The sequence below is a fragment of the Mastigoproctus giganteus genome, chromosome 7 (genome assembly GCF_048544385.1).
Source record: "Mastigoproctus giganteus isolate SK-2022 chromosome 7, ASM4854438v1, whole genome shotgun sequence".
NCBI lineage: Eukaryota > Metazoa > Arthropoda > Arachnida > Uropygi > Thelyphonidae > Mastigoproctus > Mastigoproctus giganteus.
In genome coordinates this window covers 191,850,240-191,865,391 of record NC_143581.1, presented here as the reverse complement: position 1 = coordinate 191,865,391, position 15,152 = coordinate 191,850,240, and the positions used below count along the sequence as shown (strand labels likewise).

The 15,152-nt window shown below is 38.9% G+C and overlaps 1 protein-coding gene across 1 annotated transcript in view; it reads left to right on the top strand.

Moving 5' to 3' along the window:
• Pde11 (Phosphodiesterase 11) overlaps positions 1–14,865 on the top strand; it is a 186,298-nt gene extending 171,433 nt beyond the window's left edge. The window contains exon 19 of the mRNA XM_090377320.1: positions 14,525–14,865. Within this exon, the coding sequence (XP_090233446.1) occupies positions 14,525–14,641 (117 nt within the window). The 3' untranslated portion in view covers positions 14,642–14,865. The remainder of the gene's footprint in view (positions 1–14,524) is intronic.
• The last annotated feature ends 287 nt before the right edge of the window (positions 14,866–15,152 follow it).

The window sequence follows — 15,152 nt, the reverse complement described above, 5'->3', positions numbered from 1 at the left end:
CCAGCAATACTATGTTCCAGCTATACAGTAACCTCTCATGAGGGACCGAGTCAAATGCCTTGCTAAAATCCAAATAAGCTATGTCAAAATTGAAGGAGTTTGTTTATGCATGGGTAATGCACACACATCATTTCTACTACCAAGGTAGTTTTAATGCATTGTTTTAATTATATCTTATATTGTGAATACCTTCACAAGTAGGCGCCTCCATAGCCAGGTGGGCAGGAATAGCAGTGCGTAGCACACGCTTCTTGATTAGACCGGGGTTCGAGCCCATGACCACCAAATACGGAGGATGCGGAAAGGTCAGGGAATGACCACTGCATATCCCTGGAGCAACATGACTTAGTTGCTAATGCTCCTAAAACCAAATAACCTTCACAAGTTGCCATGGTATATTGCATTACCTCAAATAAGTAACACTTCCCTTATGGAGAAGACTATTGTTACTTATTCTTGGTGGATACCACCACCCAGATGGCACTGTTTCAAGGCTTTTTTTTTTTTTTTTTCTGGTAGTTGTTGGCGCATAGGCTTCTGTGGCCATAATGCACCTCCCAAGGTTTTTGCAGTACTTTGAGTACTGCAAAAACCTAGCAGTCCCGGCTAGCCCGGTCGGCACTACACCATTTACATTTTCTTGTGGTCTCCCTCAAAACTACCAGGTATATGCCATCGTAGAGCCTTACTTGCCTTTATGTTCAAAAGTTTTTGTAATAAACAATCTATAATTACAAAATCACTAATTTTGTATGGCTACACTTCACTCGCACAGCCTCTTCTCAACACAAAGGGTTTTTCTTCAGTGAAGACCAATGAAAATTACTTATCCAGTTCATCTGCAATCTCAGCTGGATTATCTAAGAATTTCCCACACCCAGTGTACAAGGGTCTGATCTGATTAGTTTTATTCTTTGTTGTATTTATATACATGAAAAATTCTTTGTTCCCATTCTTTGCTCTCTTAGCCAATGCCTTCTCATGCTATCTTTTACTTCTCTGTTTTAGGAGGAGGATGCTGAAATGGATAACCTACTCTGTGGTCATCCATTTTGGCATCCTCCTCCTCCTGCAATATTTTCTTAATGATATGTGTGTGTTTATGGCTTCTGTGATTTTTGCTCTAAAAGTATTCCATAATTCAAATGTATTTTCCCAATTCATAGATGCTATATATCTCCTTAAACTGTCAAAGAACCCACGCCTTTACCTTCTGCAACGTCTTTCTTCATCTTCCAACTGACGAATGCTTGGTCACTTCTGTACTTTATTCCCTGTGATGCCATCTGATTCGTTAGTAATGAGGAGGTCAAGAATATTCTCACCCGTAGTACTTTCTCTAACATGCTGGTACAAATAATAATAATCTAGTTAATTTTAAAAAAATTTTCCCCTATGGTGAGTTTTCCTCCCGATTATTCCAATCAATCTGGGGCAGATTAAAGTCACCCATAATAAGACATTTGCATTTTCTTGCCCATTCCTTGTGTAAAGACTCATCTTATTCTTCACAATCTTCTGGTCTGTAGAGTACTCCTATCTCATCGTACCTTTGCTTCCAATTAACTCACACTACACAGGTTCTATGCTGGCAGATGCAACTTCAGACTCAGCAAATGCTCTTTTCGTACCCAGGGTGCTTTCAATGATCCATCCATCCCTTCTATCTTCCCTAAACACATTATACATGCCATATGGAATTCTTCATCCTCAATTTCTGTGTGGCACCACGTTTCTGTTAGTCCTTTTATGTCAGCATTAGTTGTCCTAACCATGAGTTCAAATTCAGCCATTTTATTGGCAACACTACTGACATTAATACACAGTTAAGACTAAGTAATCTTCTATAGTTTACTACCCTGACACACCCCTTGAAGTTATTTAGGTTTGTATCCTCCCCCTCATTCAAAACGCTGCTACCTTCAGAACATCTTATCAACATTGGCTGTTGTGGCAACAAACAAGAATTCTTGAGGTGAGTGCAAATATAACTTTGACTGATATCATCAGATAAATGTGGATCTAAATTACCCTTCTACCCCCCCCCCACCAACTAGCAGTTTCCCTCTACCCTTAGGGTATTCCCACAGATACTGGCAAAAATCCTTGCACTCCACCTTTGTTCAAATGAATACCATTTCTACAAAACAGATTCATTCCTTCTATATACAAATGCAGACCACACTGATAAAAATCTCCCCATCCGCCCAGAGCTTTGCAGATTCTCTCAAGTCTTGAGTTAATCCACAAGGATTTCAACGTATAATCACTCCTATCGTGTTTGGGCAGAATTGCAGACACATATATATTCTGACTTAACTCGTGGCATAACATACCATTGGCAAGGCTACAGGAATGTCTGATAATATATTTACAGCAGTTTATAGGCAATGATTACACTTGATTGCCTAGTTCATGATATCAGACATGAATAATGGCTTCTTTGTAGCAATTTTCTATGGATTTAAATCTGCTATTTCCTGGCCAACAGAAATGGGAGCCATGTATGAAATTCCTGGAGAGAAAACTGCTTGAAATGATTCTGATCCTGAAAGAGGTTTCTGATAACAAGTAGAATAATGTCCTTTAAAATTTTTTTGTAGTAGTTATCATTAACAGTACCTTTTACAAAGGGTACTCTTCTCCATCTATTGCTCGTGATTCCTGGTTCTGTGAAAACTTCACCGTTGAATCAACATAGTTACCTTTAATGGGTCTACAGTGAATATAGTGGTATCCTTTTGATACTTGCACATCAAATTTATACTCATCACATTCTTTAAGCAAAGGTAGTTGTTTTTGACTCATGAGTTTGATAAAAAAAAAAGACCTTCTGAGGTTAATATGCTTTTAGACTGCTTATACAAGTCTTCATCGGACACTTCTTTTACATGCATTAATAATCTATAAAGGTACCACTAGGTGGCAGTGATCATAATATATTGATGTGGGATCTACTTAAATATATAATTACCATCAAGGGTAAAGAGAAGGAGATTTTTCTTTTGAAAATATGACTATAGGGCATCAAATAGTTTTAAATTTCTTTCAGTGGGACTAACTGTAAATTCTAAGTGAGAAGTATCTGTAGAAGCTATTAAGCTTTTTATACCAAATAAGAGATACAGTTTTAAAGGATTACACCTAAATGAAGATCAGATGAACTGATGAGACTAGTGCAGGGATTCTCAATGGGGGTGATATTACCCCCAAGGGGAAAAACATTGGTTTTTGGGGGGAGAAAAAATCATGGGTATTACAATGGTTTGTGGCCCTCCAAAGTTCAACTCCACCTGACGACATCTTATTCCTTAATATTTAATTTCTCTCATTGGGTTTTCTTTTCCCCCGAGACAACTGATTTTTAACATTAGGTATATTATATTAGGAGTGAGAGTTAGAAATTTTGATAAAAGGAAGATAATGGGTGTAATATTCAATCACCTTTGCTTTTCATGGGCATTAAATGCCTAAGTGCTTTCAGAGGTAATGTCTCCACAATCTTTGGCATTTGGGCCTTTCTGACAACTGTGACCATGGTGGCTGTGTGGTTTATTTATTTATTCTTTTGTTTCATTGATCAATATATGGAGGCATGGATAGGATGAGGAAATGTTTCAGTCTATTGTTTTTAATTTCTAAGTGACAATTAGTATTGATTTATTATTTCCTCTTGATGCACAGTGCTTTTGTGAGTGACATGGCCTATGAGAATTAAATAAATAAATATAGTTTATATATTATTTAATTCTTTGTAGTTATTCAACCCATCATCAATCATGTCAAGTGCTGAAAAGAAAAAGTGTCAACAATATCTGGATGAATATCTAGCTTATGGTTTTATTGAACACCCATTTGATTCAAGAAAGCCCATGTGTCATATGTGTAATATGTTCTTTTTAAAATGAGGCTATGAAACCATCAAGACTTTTAGATCACTTAAAAAGGAAACATCCTGATAAAGTTGGTAAACATATCGAATATTTAAAAAATTTAAAAAAGAATTTTGAGCAATGTAACACTGTTACTACTTTATTTAAGAGCACACAAAAAAATGACGATGGAATGATTGCATCTTATAAAATTGTAGAAATCATTGCAAAAACTGGTAGTGCTCATACAGTGGCTGAGACTGTTATGTGACCCGCAATTAGAGACTGTAATTTCATAATTTCAACAGTGATGCATCAAAATCCTTCCAGTATTTTAAAATTATTGCCATTGAGCAATGATTCAATTCGAAGATAAATTGATGACCAGCTAATTGACAAACTAAAAAAGAGAAAATTTTCTGTTCAGATTGAATCCACAGTTACTGACAATAAGGCTCTTCTAATGGCATACGTTCGCTATTTTGATGATGATTGTAAAGTGCAAGAAGAGATGTTGTTTGTAAAATATATATAGAAAGAGGAGCATCCATCATTTTTGTTGCTGTAAAAACATGGTTTGATGAAAAACAAGTACCATTGGAAAATTTGGTATCCTGTGCCACTGATGGAGCTACCTCCATGGTTGGAAGACAAAGGTTTTATAGCCCATCTGAAGGAAGTTTGTTTTTTGTTGTTGTTTGGAGCATTAGCAACTAAGGCCATATTGCTCCGGGGATATGCGATGGTCATTCCCTGACCTTTCCGCATCCTCCTTATTTGGTGGCTCACGGGCTCGAACGAACTCCGGTCTAATCAAGAAGCATGTGCTACGCACTGCTGCTCTGCCCACCTGGCTACGGAGGCGCCACCTCTGAAGGAAGTAAGTAAGTTCTTGCAATACACTGCATTGTACACTGTCATCATCTGGCTGCAAAAAATATTAGTCCAGTTCTTTATCAGTCTCTCAGTATAGTTATTAAAACCGTCAATAAAATTAAGTTACATAGCAGATATGCCTTTTCAGAAAATTTTGTGCTGATAATGAAGAACAGTATCTGAGCTTCTTTTACATGCAGACGTCAGATGACTTTCTAAAGGGAACTGTCTAACAAGATTGGTAAACCTTTTTGATATGATAATTAGTTTTCAGAAAGTGAACGAGATACAGATTTAGCAAAGGAGAGCAGCAACCACAAAAACAACATATACTGTATGGCTTGGATTTTTCGAAAACTTAATGAAGTATCACTTTAACTTCAAGGGAAGTTGATTACAGTGATAGACTGCAAACACGTGTTAAAAGCTTTCACTGAAAAACTGTAAATATTTAAAGCAATTTAATGATATGCAAGAGTTAGCTGAAATCAAAGAATCTCACTGAGAATGATCTTAAGAATTATTCAGATCATTTGTGTTCTTTAAAAGGTGAAATGAAAAACATTTTCAGATTTATTTTCTTTTGAAGTGAAGCCATGGATGTTAGATTCAATTGGTGCGATGCATCTGCTGGTGAAGAAATTCAAGAACTCATTGAATTAAAATGTAAGTAATAATTCAAAAAAGTGGAATGGCTGAATTGCAGGGATCAAAAACAACTAAACTTCTTTATCCAGCAATGTAGTCTGAAATGGCATTCTTATATGGTTGAAAGTGGTTTTAGTTCAGTAAATAAAATATTAACAAAGGAAAACAGAATTGATATATGTTCAAGAAGAGACATTAGAATTAAACTTACTAACATCATATTGAACAGTGAACTTTTAGTTAAGAAGTTTAGTATCAGGCTCAGGGATCTCATTGAATAAAAGAGTAAGTATAAAGTATTTTCTTGTTTAAAATTTCATGGGGACGATTAGGAAAAAAAAAGCCCTTTAGGGGGAAATAATTAAAAAAAAGGTTGAGAAACACTGGGCTAGTGGCAGAAAAGAAAAATGAACAGCATGATTATAAATTAGCAGGGGACACAGAAACCTACAGAAAGTATAAACTTGACTACAGTCAAGTCACTGCAGGGGTTAGGCAAGCTAAGGCAGATTATGAGAACTCTTTGGCTAAGGATGCAAAGAAAAGTAGCAAAGATTTCTTTACATACTTTATCACTAGAAGGAAAGGAATGGATCAAAAAATTGGCTCACTAGATATGAATGGCATAACTATTGATGATCCTGTTCCGGTTGTTGACAAGCTAAATAAATATTTCGCATCTACCCAAGTGAAAGTTTTTAGCGTTACCAGAAGTATACCAAGTGATAACAGAAGAAAGTTGAAGATAAAAGTAAATAAACAAGTTAATAGCCTAAATAACTTTTAAGGCTGAGCTCGACAGGCATTTGGAACAAATGGAGGGGTGATTTTTTTTTTTTTTTGGGCTGATGCTGCATAAGCTTGCTTTTTTGCATTATATGTCTCTACTAATGCTAATGCTAAAATATGGCTAATGGGATCTATCCAATTACACATAAAAGAGGTAAGGAAATCCAGAGCCATAACTATGTGAGCATACTTGGATTCAGGGAAGGATGCTATGGACTGCAGATGTATCCCCAGTTCACAAAGTGGGATCAAAAGGAACATGAGTAATTGCAGACCTGTTAGCTTAATGTGTGTTCCAGAGAAAATAAAATAATTTTGATTTCAGGAATGTTTTTGATACTGTTGCACATAAACGACTGGTATACAAATTGGAGCACTGTAGCATTAAGGGTAAGTTACTGCTATGGATAAAGGGATGGTTAAGTGGTTATTAATGGACATTCTTCAAGGATTAATGTTGTTAGTTGAGTTTCCCAGGGCTGACTGCTGGGCTCATTGTTGTTTTCTATATTTATCAATGATATTGATGAAGGCATGTCTAATTTTATAAATGATACAAAGGTTGGCAGGATGGTTAATAGCAGTAATCAAGGTAAGCTACTGCAACAAGTTCTATAAAAATTACACAGAAGGGCTGAGAAATGGTAGTTGAAGTTTAACATTGAAATAAAGATAAGGTACTGCATTCGAATAGCAGTTATCACAGATTAATGTACCAAATATTTGGTGCTATACAGGGTGATTCACTACCAGTGCGACAAACTTGCAGGTGGTGTAGGGGGCACAAAGACGAATCGGAATCACATAGCATTGCAGGGTCCGAAATGCCTTCGTCATGCGGTAGAGGATGTTGAACGGGAGGTCGCATGAACAGCGATCCCGCTGGAAGTCAGAATTTGTGAACCGGTTCCCGAGACAGTAGGATGAACGAGTATTCAAACGTTGAACTGGCCAACATGCACCTCGCGTATGAAGCTGCGGACTGTAACGGGCACGTCGCTCTGTGCTTGTACCAGGAACGTTTCCCGCACAGGCATGCTCCTCATCATACGATTTTCGCACGTGTGCACAGAAGGTTACGTGAGACTGGTTGTTTCACGAGAGGTACAATGAATCGAGAGCGAATTACGAGGATGTCCTACGTCTTGCAGAAGGCAGTACGAGTACGCGAGCGATAGGCCAACGATTGGGTATTTCCCAATCCACTGTATGGAGGATACTGTCAACAAACCAAATGAGTTCATACCATTTGCAACACGTCCAATCATTGGAGCCTGCGGATTATCCATTCCAGAGGACTTTTGCTCCTTGGTTTCTTCAACAGAGTGCGGCAGACAGCGCATTTGCTGCGTCCGTATTGTTCACGGATGAGGCAAGTTTCACAAGAGAGGGAACCTTCCATCAACATAACGCCCATTTGTGGGCTTTGGAGAACCCTATGGTACGCGAACACGTGCAACTCAATGCCATTTCTCTGTCAATGTTTGGGCCAGCATTGTTGGAGACCACCTCATTGGACCGTACCTTCTGCCCCCTCGTCTGGACGGTAGGGCATACTTGATCTTTCTACAGCAAGTCCTGCCCGAACTTATTAGGTATGTTGAGGGTCTAACGGTTCCTGGGATTTCTCCCATCTCCGCGTATGTTCTCTGTATCGGTCAAGCCAGAGATTTAAAAGTGTGTGGGATATGTACTATGTAGTATGTTGTGCCCATTGTTCATCCGGCCTGTTAGCCGCTGGGCCCCTAGTGGGGCCCGACGTTACCAATACCAGCCACGAGGAGGCCAGCCGGGTGTTACCAGTGATTGAAACAGTACTCTGGCAGGTCCTGCTACCTACTTTCCTGGGATTTCAGTGGCTAGGATAAAAATTAGAAAAATAAATAGTCGCGAGGATGTTTTATTGCGTATTTGGGGTTTTGCTTTAGGAGCACTGTTTGGGGTTTTACGCTGAAGGTTTTGATAAAGCCTAATTGGGTTGGGCAAGAATTTTGGTGTGCTTAGAATTTTGATGTACGGCTAATCGCTGTGTGAGATGACAGATTTGGGTGGGGAGACAAAAGGCTGGGGGGTGAAATAGGAAGCAGAGGGGTCGATAGGGAAGGTGACCCCCCCCCCGTTTTTCAGTGGGGCATGCCCGTGCCTCAGCAGAGGGAAATAGGGTTGGCAAGGGGGAAGGGAGTGTGTCTCCCCCCACCAGGTATTAGGGTTTTAAAGAAATCTTGCAGGTGCGAGATTTGATAGCCAGATGGCACTCTAGTTCTGATGTCATTCCATTTTTCATCATTTTCAGGAACTTCGTTGTGGCGCGCTTGTATCAAGTCAGAGATGGTTGGCCGCAGGATTCTTGCTTTGGTCTCTCCCAGGGGGAGTAGCCCTGCGCAGGTCTCTTGAGTTTCAAATGGCGTGTCTATTTCTTCATGCTGAGATTTTATTCTTTTGCTCTTGCTTTGACTCTTCTGTGTCTCTCCTTTATTTTTACTTCATCCATGACATTTGGTTTTTGATATATCTATTGGGTGTTATTGTCCTCCCGAGGATCAGGTTGCATTGAGATAATTGTTTTCCTTCTTGTGAATAATTGTATTGCGAAGTTAGTTAGTGCTGTGTACTCTTCCTGAGTGTCCAATAGTCGAGACTCTTGGTGAATTGGGTTATACTGAATTCTTACAATAAGTCTTGCTCTTATATCTTCATAGTGGTCGCAGTCATGCATGACGTGACTCCAAGTCTCTGGTTCTCCACATGGACAATTCCTGTCTTCTATTATGCCCATTGTGTTTAGTTTATCTCTGAACGGGCCGTGGCCCGTTAATAAGTAGGTAGTGTTGAGGCCCGGGTATATCCATGCTGGTGCTTTTGGATACATTTTTGTTACAAGGGGAAGAAATTTGTGGGTTATTGCACCTTTGGTGGTTTCATTCCACCTTGTCTGCCAAATGTGAGTTAGGTGTGCATCAATTCTTTTTTGCTCCTGCTTCCAATCATTGGTAACATTGAGGGTTAAGCCGTTAGTTGTGATTGGTATTGCCTTTTTGTAATAATACATTAATCCAGTTTGTACTACCTCTAAGTCAAGGGGCAGTGCACCAGCAATGACCTGAAGTGCTGCCGTACTAGTTGTATTGCTTGCCCTAGTGATGGTGAGTAGTATGTTCCTTTGTATTGTTTCTAATATTTTCCTATTTGTTACTGTGTTGGTCTTTGTCATCCATATAGGTGAGCCGTAGATAATTGCTGGTATAAATAAGGCTTTATAATATAAGGAGAGGGTCCTCTTGTTTAGTCCCCAGTCCTTTCGCGTTATTTTTATTATGAGTCCTGTATATTTGCGTATTTTCTTCCTGAGGTAATTTAGATGGGGTTTAAATGAGAGATTGCTATCTATAATTATCCCTAGATACTTTATCTGGTTGGTTAGTCTGACAGTGGTACCTTCTATTTTGATTTGTGGCGGCCGGTTTAATTAAGCTTTCCTCTAAGAAGAACGGAGCTGGTCTTTTCCGGTGCTATTTTTAGATTGTTTATTTTGGCCCACTCCTGTAGGGTTTGCAGTGCTTTGTTTGCCCGAACTTATTGAAGAAGCACATGTTCTTCAGTCGTTGCGTCGCTCAATGTGGTTCCAGCATGATGGGGCTCCCCCACATTACACCAATGATGTCCGCCAACACCTAAACGTTACATTTGGACAGCATTGGATAGGTCGTGGTGGTCCGGTTCATTGGCCTGCTAGATCGCCGGACCTACCATGCCTGGACTTCTTCTGCTGGGGTCAAATGAAGACATTGGTGTACGAGACCCCCATTAATTCAGTTGAAGACCTCGTCGCTCGCATCTCTGTAGCTGCCGGGGAGATTCAAGACACGCCAGGAATCTTCCAGAATGTTAGGGATTCCATGCAGCGGTGCTGTGAAGCCTGTGTTGACTGCTTCTGGTCGAACTTTCGAACACCTTCTGTAGCATGGCTTTTTGCCAATGTAAAACTTGTCATTAAAATGATTTCTGTTACACTAATGAGTTGCTGCTTCTGTTCTTTTTCTTTGCTTACACAACCTCCCGCATGACGAAGGCATTTCGGATCCTGCAATGCTATGTGATTCCGATTCGTCTTTGTGCCCCATACACCTCCTGCAAGGTTGTCGCACTGGTAGTGAATCACCCTGTACTCAGCATAATGGAAAATGAAAAATACATGAAGTTATCTGAGAGTGGAGACAGGCTGCCTGGATAGATCATGGGATTTTATCAGCAATATACAGGATCTTTGCTAGCAGGAATAGGAAATTGATTATGCCATTGCATAAGGCAATGGTTTGGCTGCATCTTGAGAACACCATACAGGTCTAGGGACCTGTATGGAGCAATATGGCCTTAGACCTCATTTTAGGAGGGATGTAGATCTGCTGAAATGGGTGCAGAGAACTGCAACAAGATTGGATAAAGGGTGCTCTTACCAAGAAAAGCTTCAGTTCTGCAAGTTGTAGTGTCTGGAGACATTAGCATTAGTAAATGCATATGATGCAAGAAAGCAAGCTTATACAGCATCAGCCAAAAAAAAAAAACCCCTTCTCATTTCACCCATCCACTCGCTCCAAATGTTTGTCTAGTTCTGCCTTGAAACTATTTAAGCTATCAACTTCGACAACCACAGATGGAAGTTTGTTCCAGCAATCAACCACATACCTATCCTACAACTGTCTTTCCTCAATTTGAATTCATGTCCTCTCAGGCGATTATTCTGAGCAAGAGGAAGAATCCCATCAGCATTGAGCATGATCAAGCCATTCAAGGGCTTATACATCTCAATCAGATCACCTCGCAGGTGCCTAGTTTCCAGACATTATAATTTGCAAAACTTAAACTCTTTCTTCATAAGAGCAACCCTTTGTTACATTCCTTATCTTGTTGCCATTCTCTGTACTCGTTCCAGCAGCTCTACATCCTTCTTAAAATGAGGCCTCCAGACTTGTATACAGTACTCAAGATGTGGCCTGACCATTGCCTTATACAAGGGAATAATCACCTCCTTATCCCTGCTAGAAAAAATCTTGTATATCATTGACGGCATCTCCCTAGCCAGGTGGGAAGGAGTAGTAGTGCATAGCACATGCTTCTTGATTAGACCGGGGTTCGAGCCCGTCACCACCAAATACGGAGGATGTGGAAAGGTCAGGGAATGACCACCGCATATCCCGGAGCAATATGGCCTTAGTTGCTAATGCTCCTAAAAACCAAATAACAAACAATAACAAACAAACATATCATTGACAAGACACCATGAGCTACTCTTGCAGACTGTCTGCACTGCTTACAAAAACTTCATATCTGACTGCACAATTACCCCCAGGTCCTTTTTGTTCTCTACCACCATCAGTGTAATACCACACAGTTGACACATTACTCTGGGGTGACTGCTTTACATTTGTAAATATTAAGTTCACCACCTCTCAATTCAATTGCCACCACTAAGCCCATCTGCTCAACTTTTCTAGATCCTGTTGCAGTAGCATACTGTCATTAGTGTCATTAACAGCCCTGCCAACCTTAGTACTATCTGTAAACTTAGACATTAAGCCTGATATACCATCATCAATATCATTAATAAATACAGAAAACAACAATGGGCCCAACACTGAACCCTGGGGGCGCCACTAATAATATTAGTCCATGAAGAGTAGTGTCCATTGATTACCACTCTGTCTTCTCCCACTCAACCATTCCTTTATCCAGACCAGCAGTTGGCCTCCAGTGCCATACTGCTCCAATTTGTGCAGCAGTCTTCTATGTGCAACAGTATCAAAAGCCTTTCTAAGATCCAAATATATGATATCAAAATTATTCTTTGTATCCAGTTCCTTTGTGACCACATCATAGTATCCAATCAAATTGGTCAGACAAGACTTCCTTCCCCCTTAGCAAACCCATGCTGTGTCCGAGCTATAACTGAAGTGTTATCTAGATGATCCTGCAGTGCTTCTTTAACCAGTGTCTCCATTAATTTCCCTGGAACAGAAGTTAAACTAACAGGTCTGTAATTACTCGTGTCACCCTTTGATTCTCCTTTGTGAATTGAGGTCACATTTCCACATCTCCAGTCCACAGGTACCTCCCCTGAGTCCAAGGAAGCTCTCATAATTATGGCTAAGGGTTTACTTACTGCCTTTGCTGCCTCCTTTAATATAACTGAATAGATCCCATCCACCCCAGGTGCCTTTCTTATGTTTATCTTCAACAATTTGTCCTTCACTTTGCTCTCAGTTATTACATAATCGTCTAGCTCACTACCAGAGTTTAATACACCTCTGGCATTCCCCTCCCTTAATAACTCCTCACGTGTGAATGTAGATGCAAAATACTCATTTAGTTTGTTAGCTACCTGAGCAGGATCATCGATATCAAGCGGACCAATCTGATTCATTCCTTTCCTTCTAGAATTTACATAAGTAAAGAACTGTTTGATGTTTTTCTTTGCATCCTTTGCCAAAGATTGTTGATAATATGCCTTAGCCTGTCTAACCTCCTTTGTGACTTGGTTACAGACCAGCTTATATCTATCACAGGCTTCCATGTCATCTGTTAATTTATATGTATCCCATGCAATTTTCTTTCCTGCCACATGTCTCATTAGTTCATTTGACATCCATTTAGGCCTAAACCGTGAACAATATTTCTTAGTTGGTATGAAAAGCCTAGTAGCTTCCAAGTTTAATTCTTTGAATGCTTCCCATTTTGAATTTGCTGTTGGTAACATCATCAGTTGGTCCCACCATATAGAATTTAAAAACTGTCTCAGACCACCGTAGTCACCTTTACGAAAGCAAAAATCCCTTCCCTTCCCTTTACCCCTGATGGTAGTTACCTTTTTGAGTAAATTCCACTTCAGCACACTGTGATCACTGCCACCTAGTGGTTCCTTTATCTGCAGATTCTTAATGCATGAAGAATCACTACTGATAATCAGATCAAGAGTATTGCTCCCTCTAGTTGTCTCCCGAACGTGCTGCTGTAGAAAACAATCATCCAATAAATCCACAAAAGCCTTGCTAGTGTATGAGTGATCAACCCACAAATTCTAGTCAATATCGGGGAAATTAAAATCCCCCATTATAACACAATCTGATTTACTGGCCCACTCTATTTCTCTGTACAGTTGTTTATTATACTCATCAGAGTCATTAGGCCTATAACACACTCCTACTCTTAATTTTGCTTTCCCAGTGCTGATGTCACACCAATGAAACTAGCCACCTCTGAGGATTTCTGATTGAGGTGTTTAAGGATTTCATGGATTCAATAAACTGAATGCTGATGGAACCTTTCCTCTTGCTCGGACTACACACAGGCTTTCAGTCAGCAGGTATTTGATGGTTGCAAGAAAGTTCCATCTACTATAAGTGGGTAGTTTGAATAAATTCAAAGAAGAACTGGGGGGGGGGATGGACATTTAATGCAGTTTTTTTTTTTTTTTTTCTTTCCCTGATTCTGTATAAGCTTGCTTTATTGCATAATTTGCCACTACTAATACAACAGTAAACAAGTAAAGCATAGGAGGGTTGGCAGAACATCTTGATATTCTGACTCACTCTGTAGTATGGATATTCCAAATCACTATAGCCTGAGGATACTACAGGGTCTGCATGCATTTCCGCTAGCTTTTTTTTTTTAAATAGGATGTACAGCTCTATCTTTATTACTATTGTATGTATGATGGCTGTGTTATTTCAGCTTCTAACCATTTTATTAGGTAACTCTCAGAGGTTCAAATAACTACAAGTAAGCACTAATTTATGTATGTAGTTATTAGCAAGAAATGAAGACAGCATCAATTATGGTATTGTAAATCATCTGCCAATAATTGCTTCAGTCATTACACTATATATAACAGCACTTCCCTATATATTAATCTGATTGGTGATGTGTGCCAATATCCAGACTGGCACACAGACAGTTTACAAGACAGTCATTCAGAGAAATGACTGTCTTGTAAACTAAGGTTTCCTAATAGGTACATATATAAAGAAGTGCTTAATACCATATTTTGTAGTTATATAAATTCCAAGGCCCAAATCAATTATGCTCTAAAATGTTTTGTTGCAGTGGTCAAAAAGAAGTGGCTCACTAACATCAGAGTAATCAAAACAGACATCATCAGTAAATTTTGGTTGTGATGATCAAACTACCAGAAATTGACTGAATTATAGTTTGATTTATAATAAAGAAAATATTGCAGTAAAAATTAACTTAATATAAATTTATTTAAATTAATATTTATAATTAAATTCAGCTTTAACTTTTAAATATGGTTAAGAAGAATTAAAGGGAAATGGTTTATTTTTTAGGCTTTCGCAAAGATTTCATCAAAACTAGAACCAATGTTTAGTGGAGTGAAGAGCAACAGAGAAAACTGGATGAAAATGGCTGAAGAAAGAAATCTCCGTCCTGAAGGATATAAATAGAGTAGTGAATGTTATTCATACAAAGTGTTCAAAGTGAAATGGTGTGTAGAATGCCAAGCTGTGAAAAATGCCAAACAGTTGAAAAAGGATGCCCACATGAGTTGCCAGAAACCAATTCAGAGGAAGAGAACTTGAAATGGTGATACCATGATTGTGGAATAACTTCTTGTTACCAGGAACATTGTTTATAGGGAGAACTGTGCATAAGAATATAAATTCCCTATAAATTAATTTTTTCTCCAGAAAATAGTTTAGAAATATTTCTTATTAATTATTTTCATTTCAACGTTTAGTGCAGTAAAGACATTTCTTTCTAGCCGTAAGTCACACATTCTGCAAAATAAAATGAATTGGCCATTTTCATTTTTAACTGTATGAGACTTTAAATCATGTTAATCTTTTCCTCTGCCATTGCTCGGTTTTTCAAATAATATAAAGAATTAAGCACTGTTGAATATATATGAATTTCCTACTTATCTTGATTGATTTTTCCTATAACTGGTAAATCTGC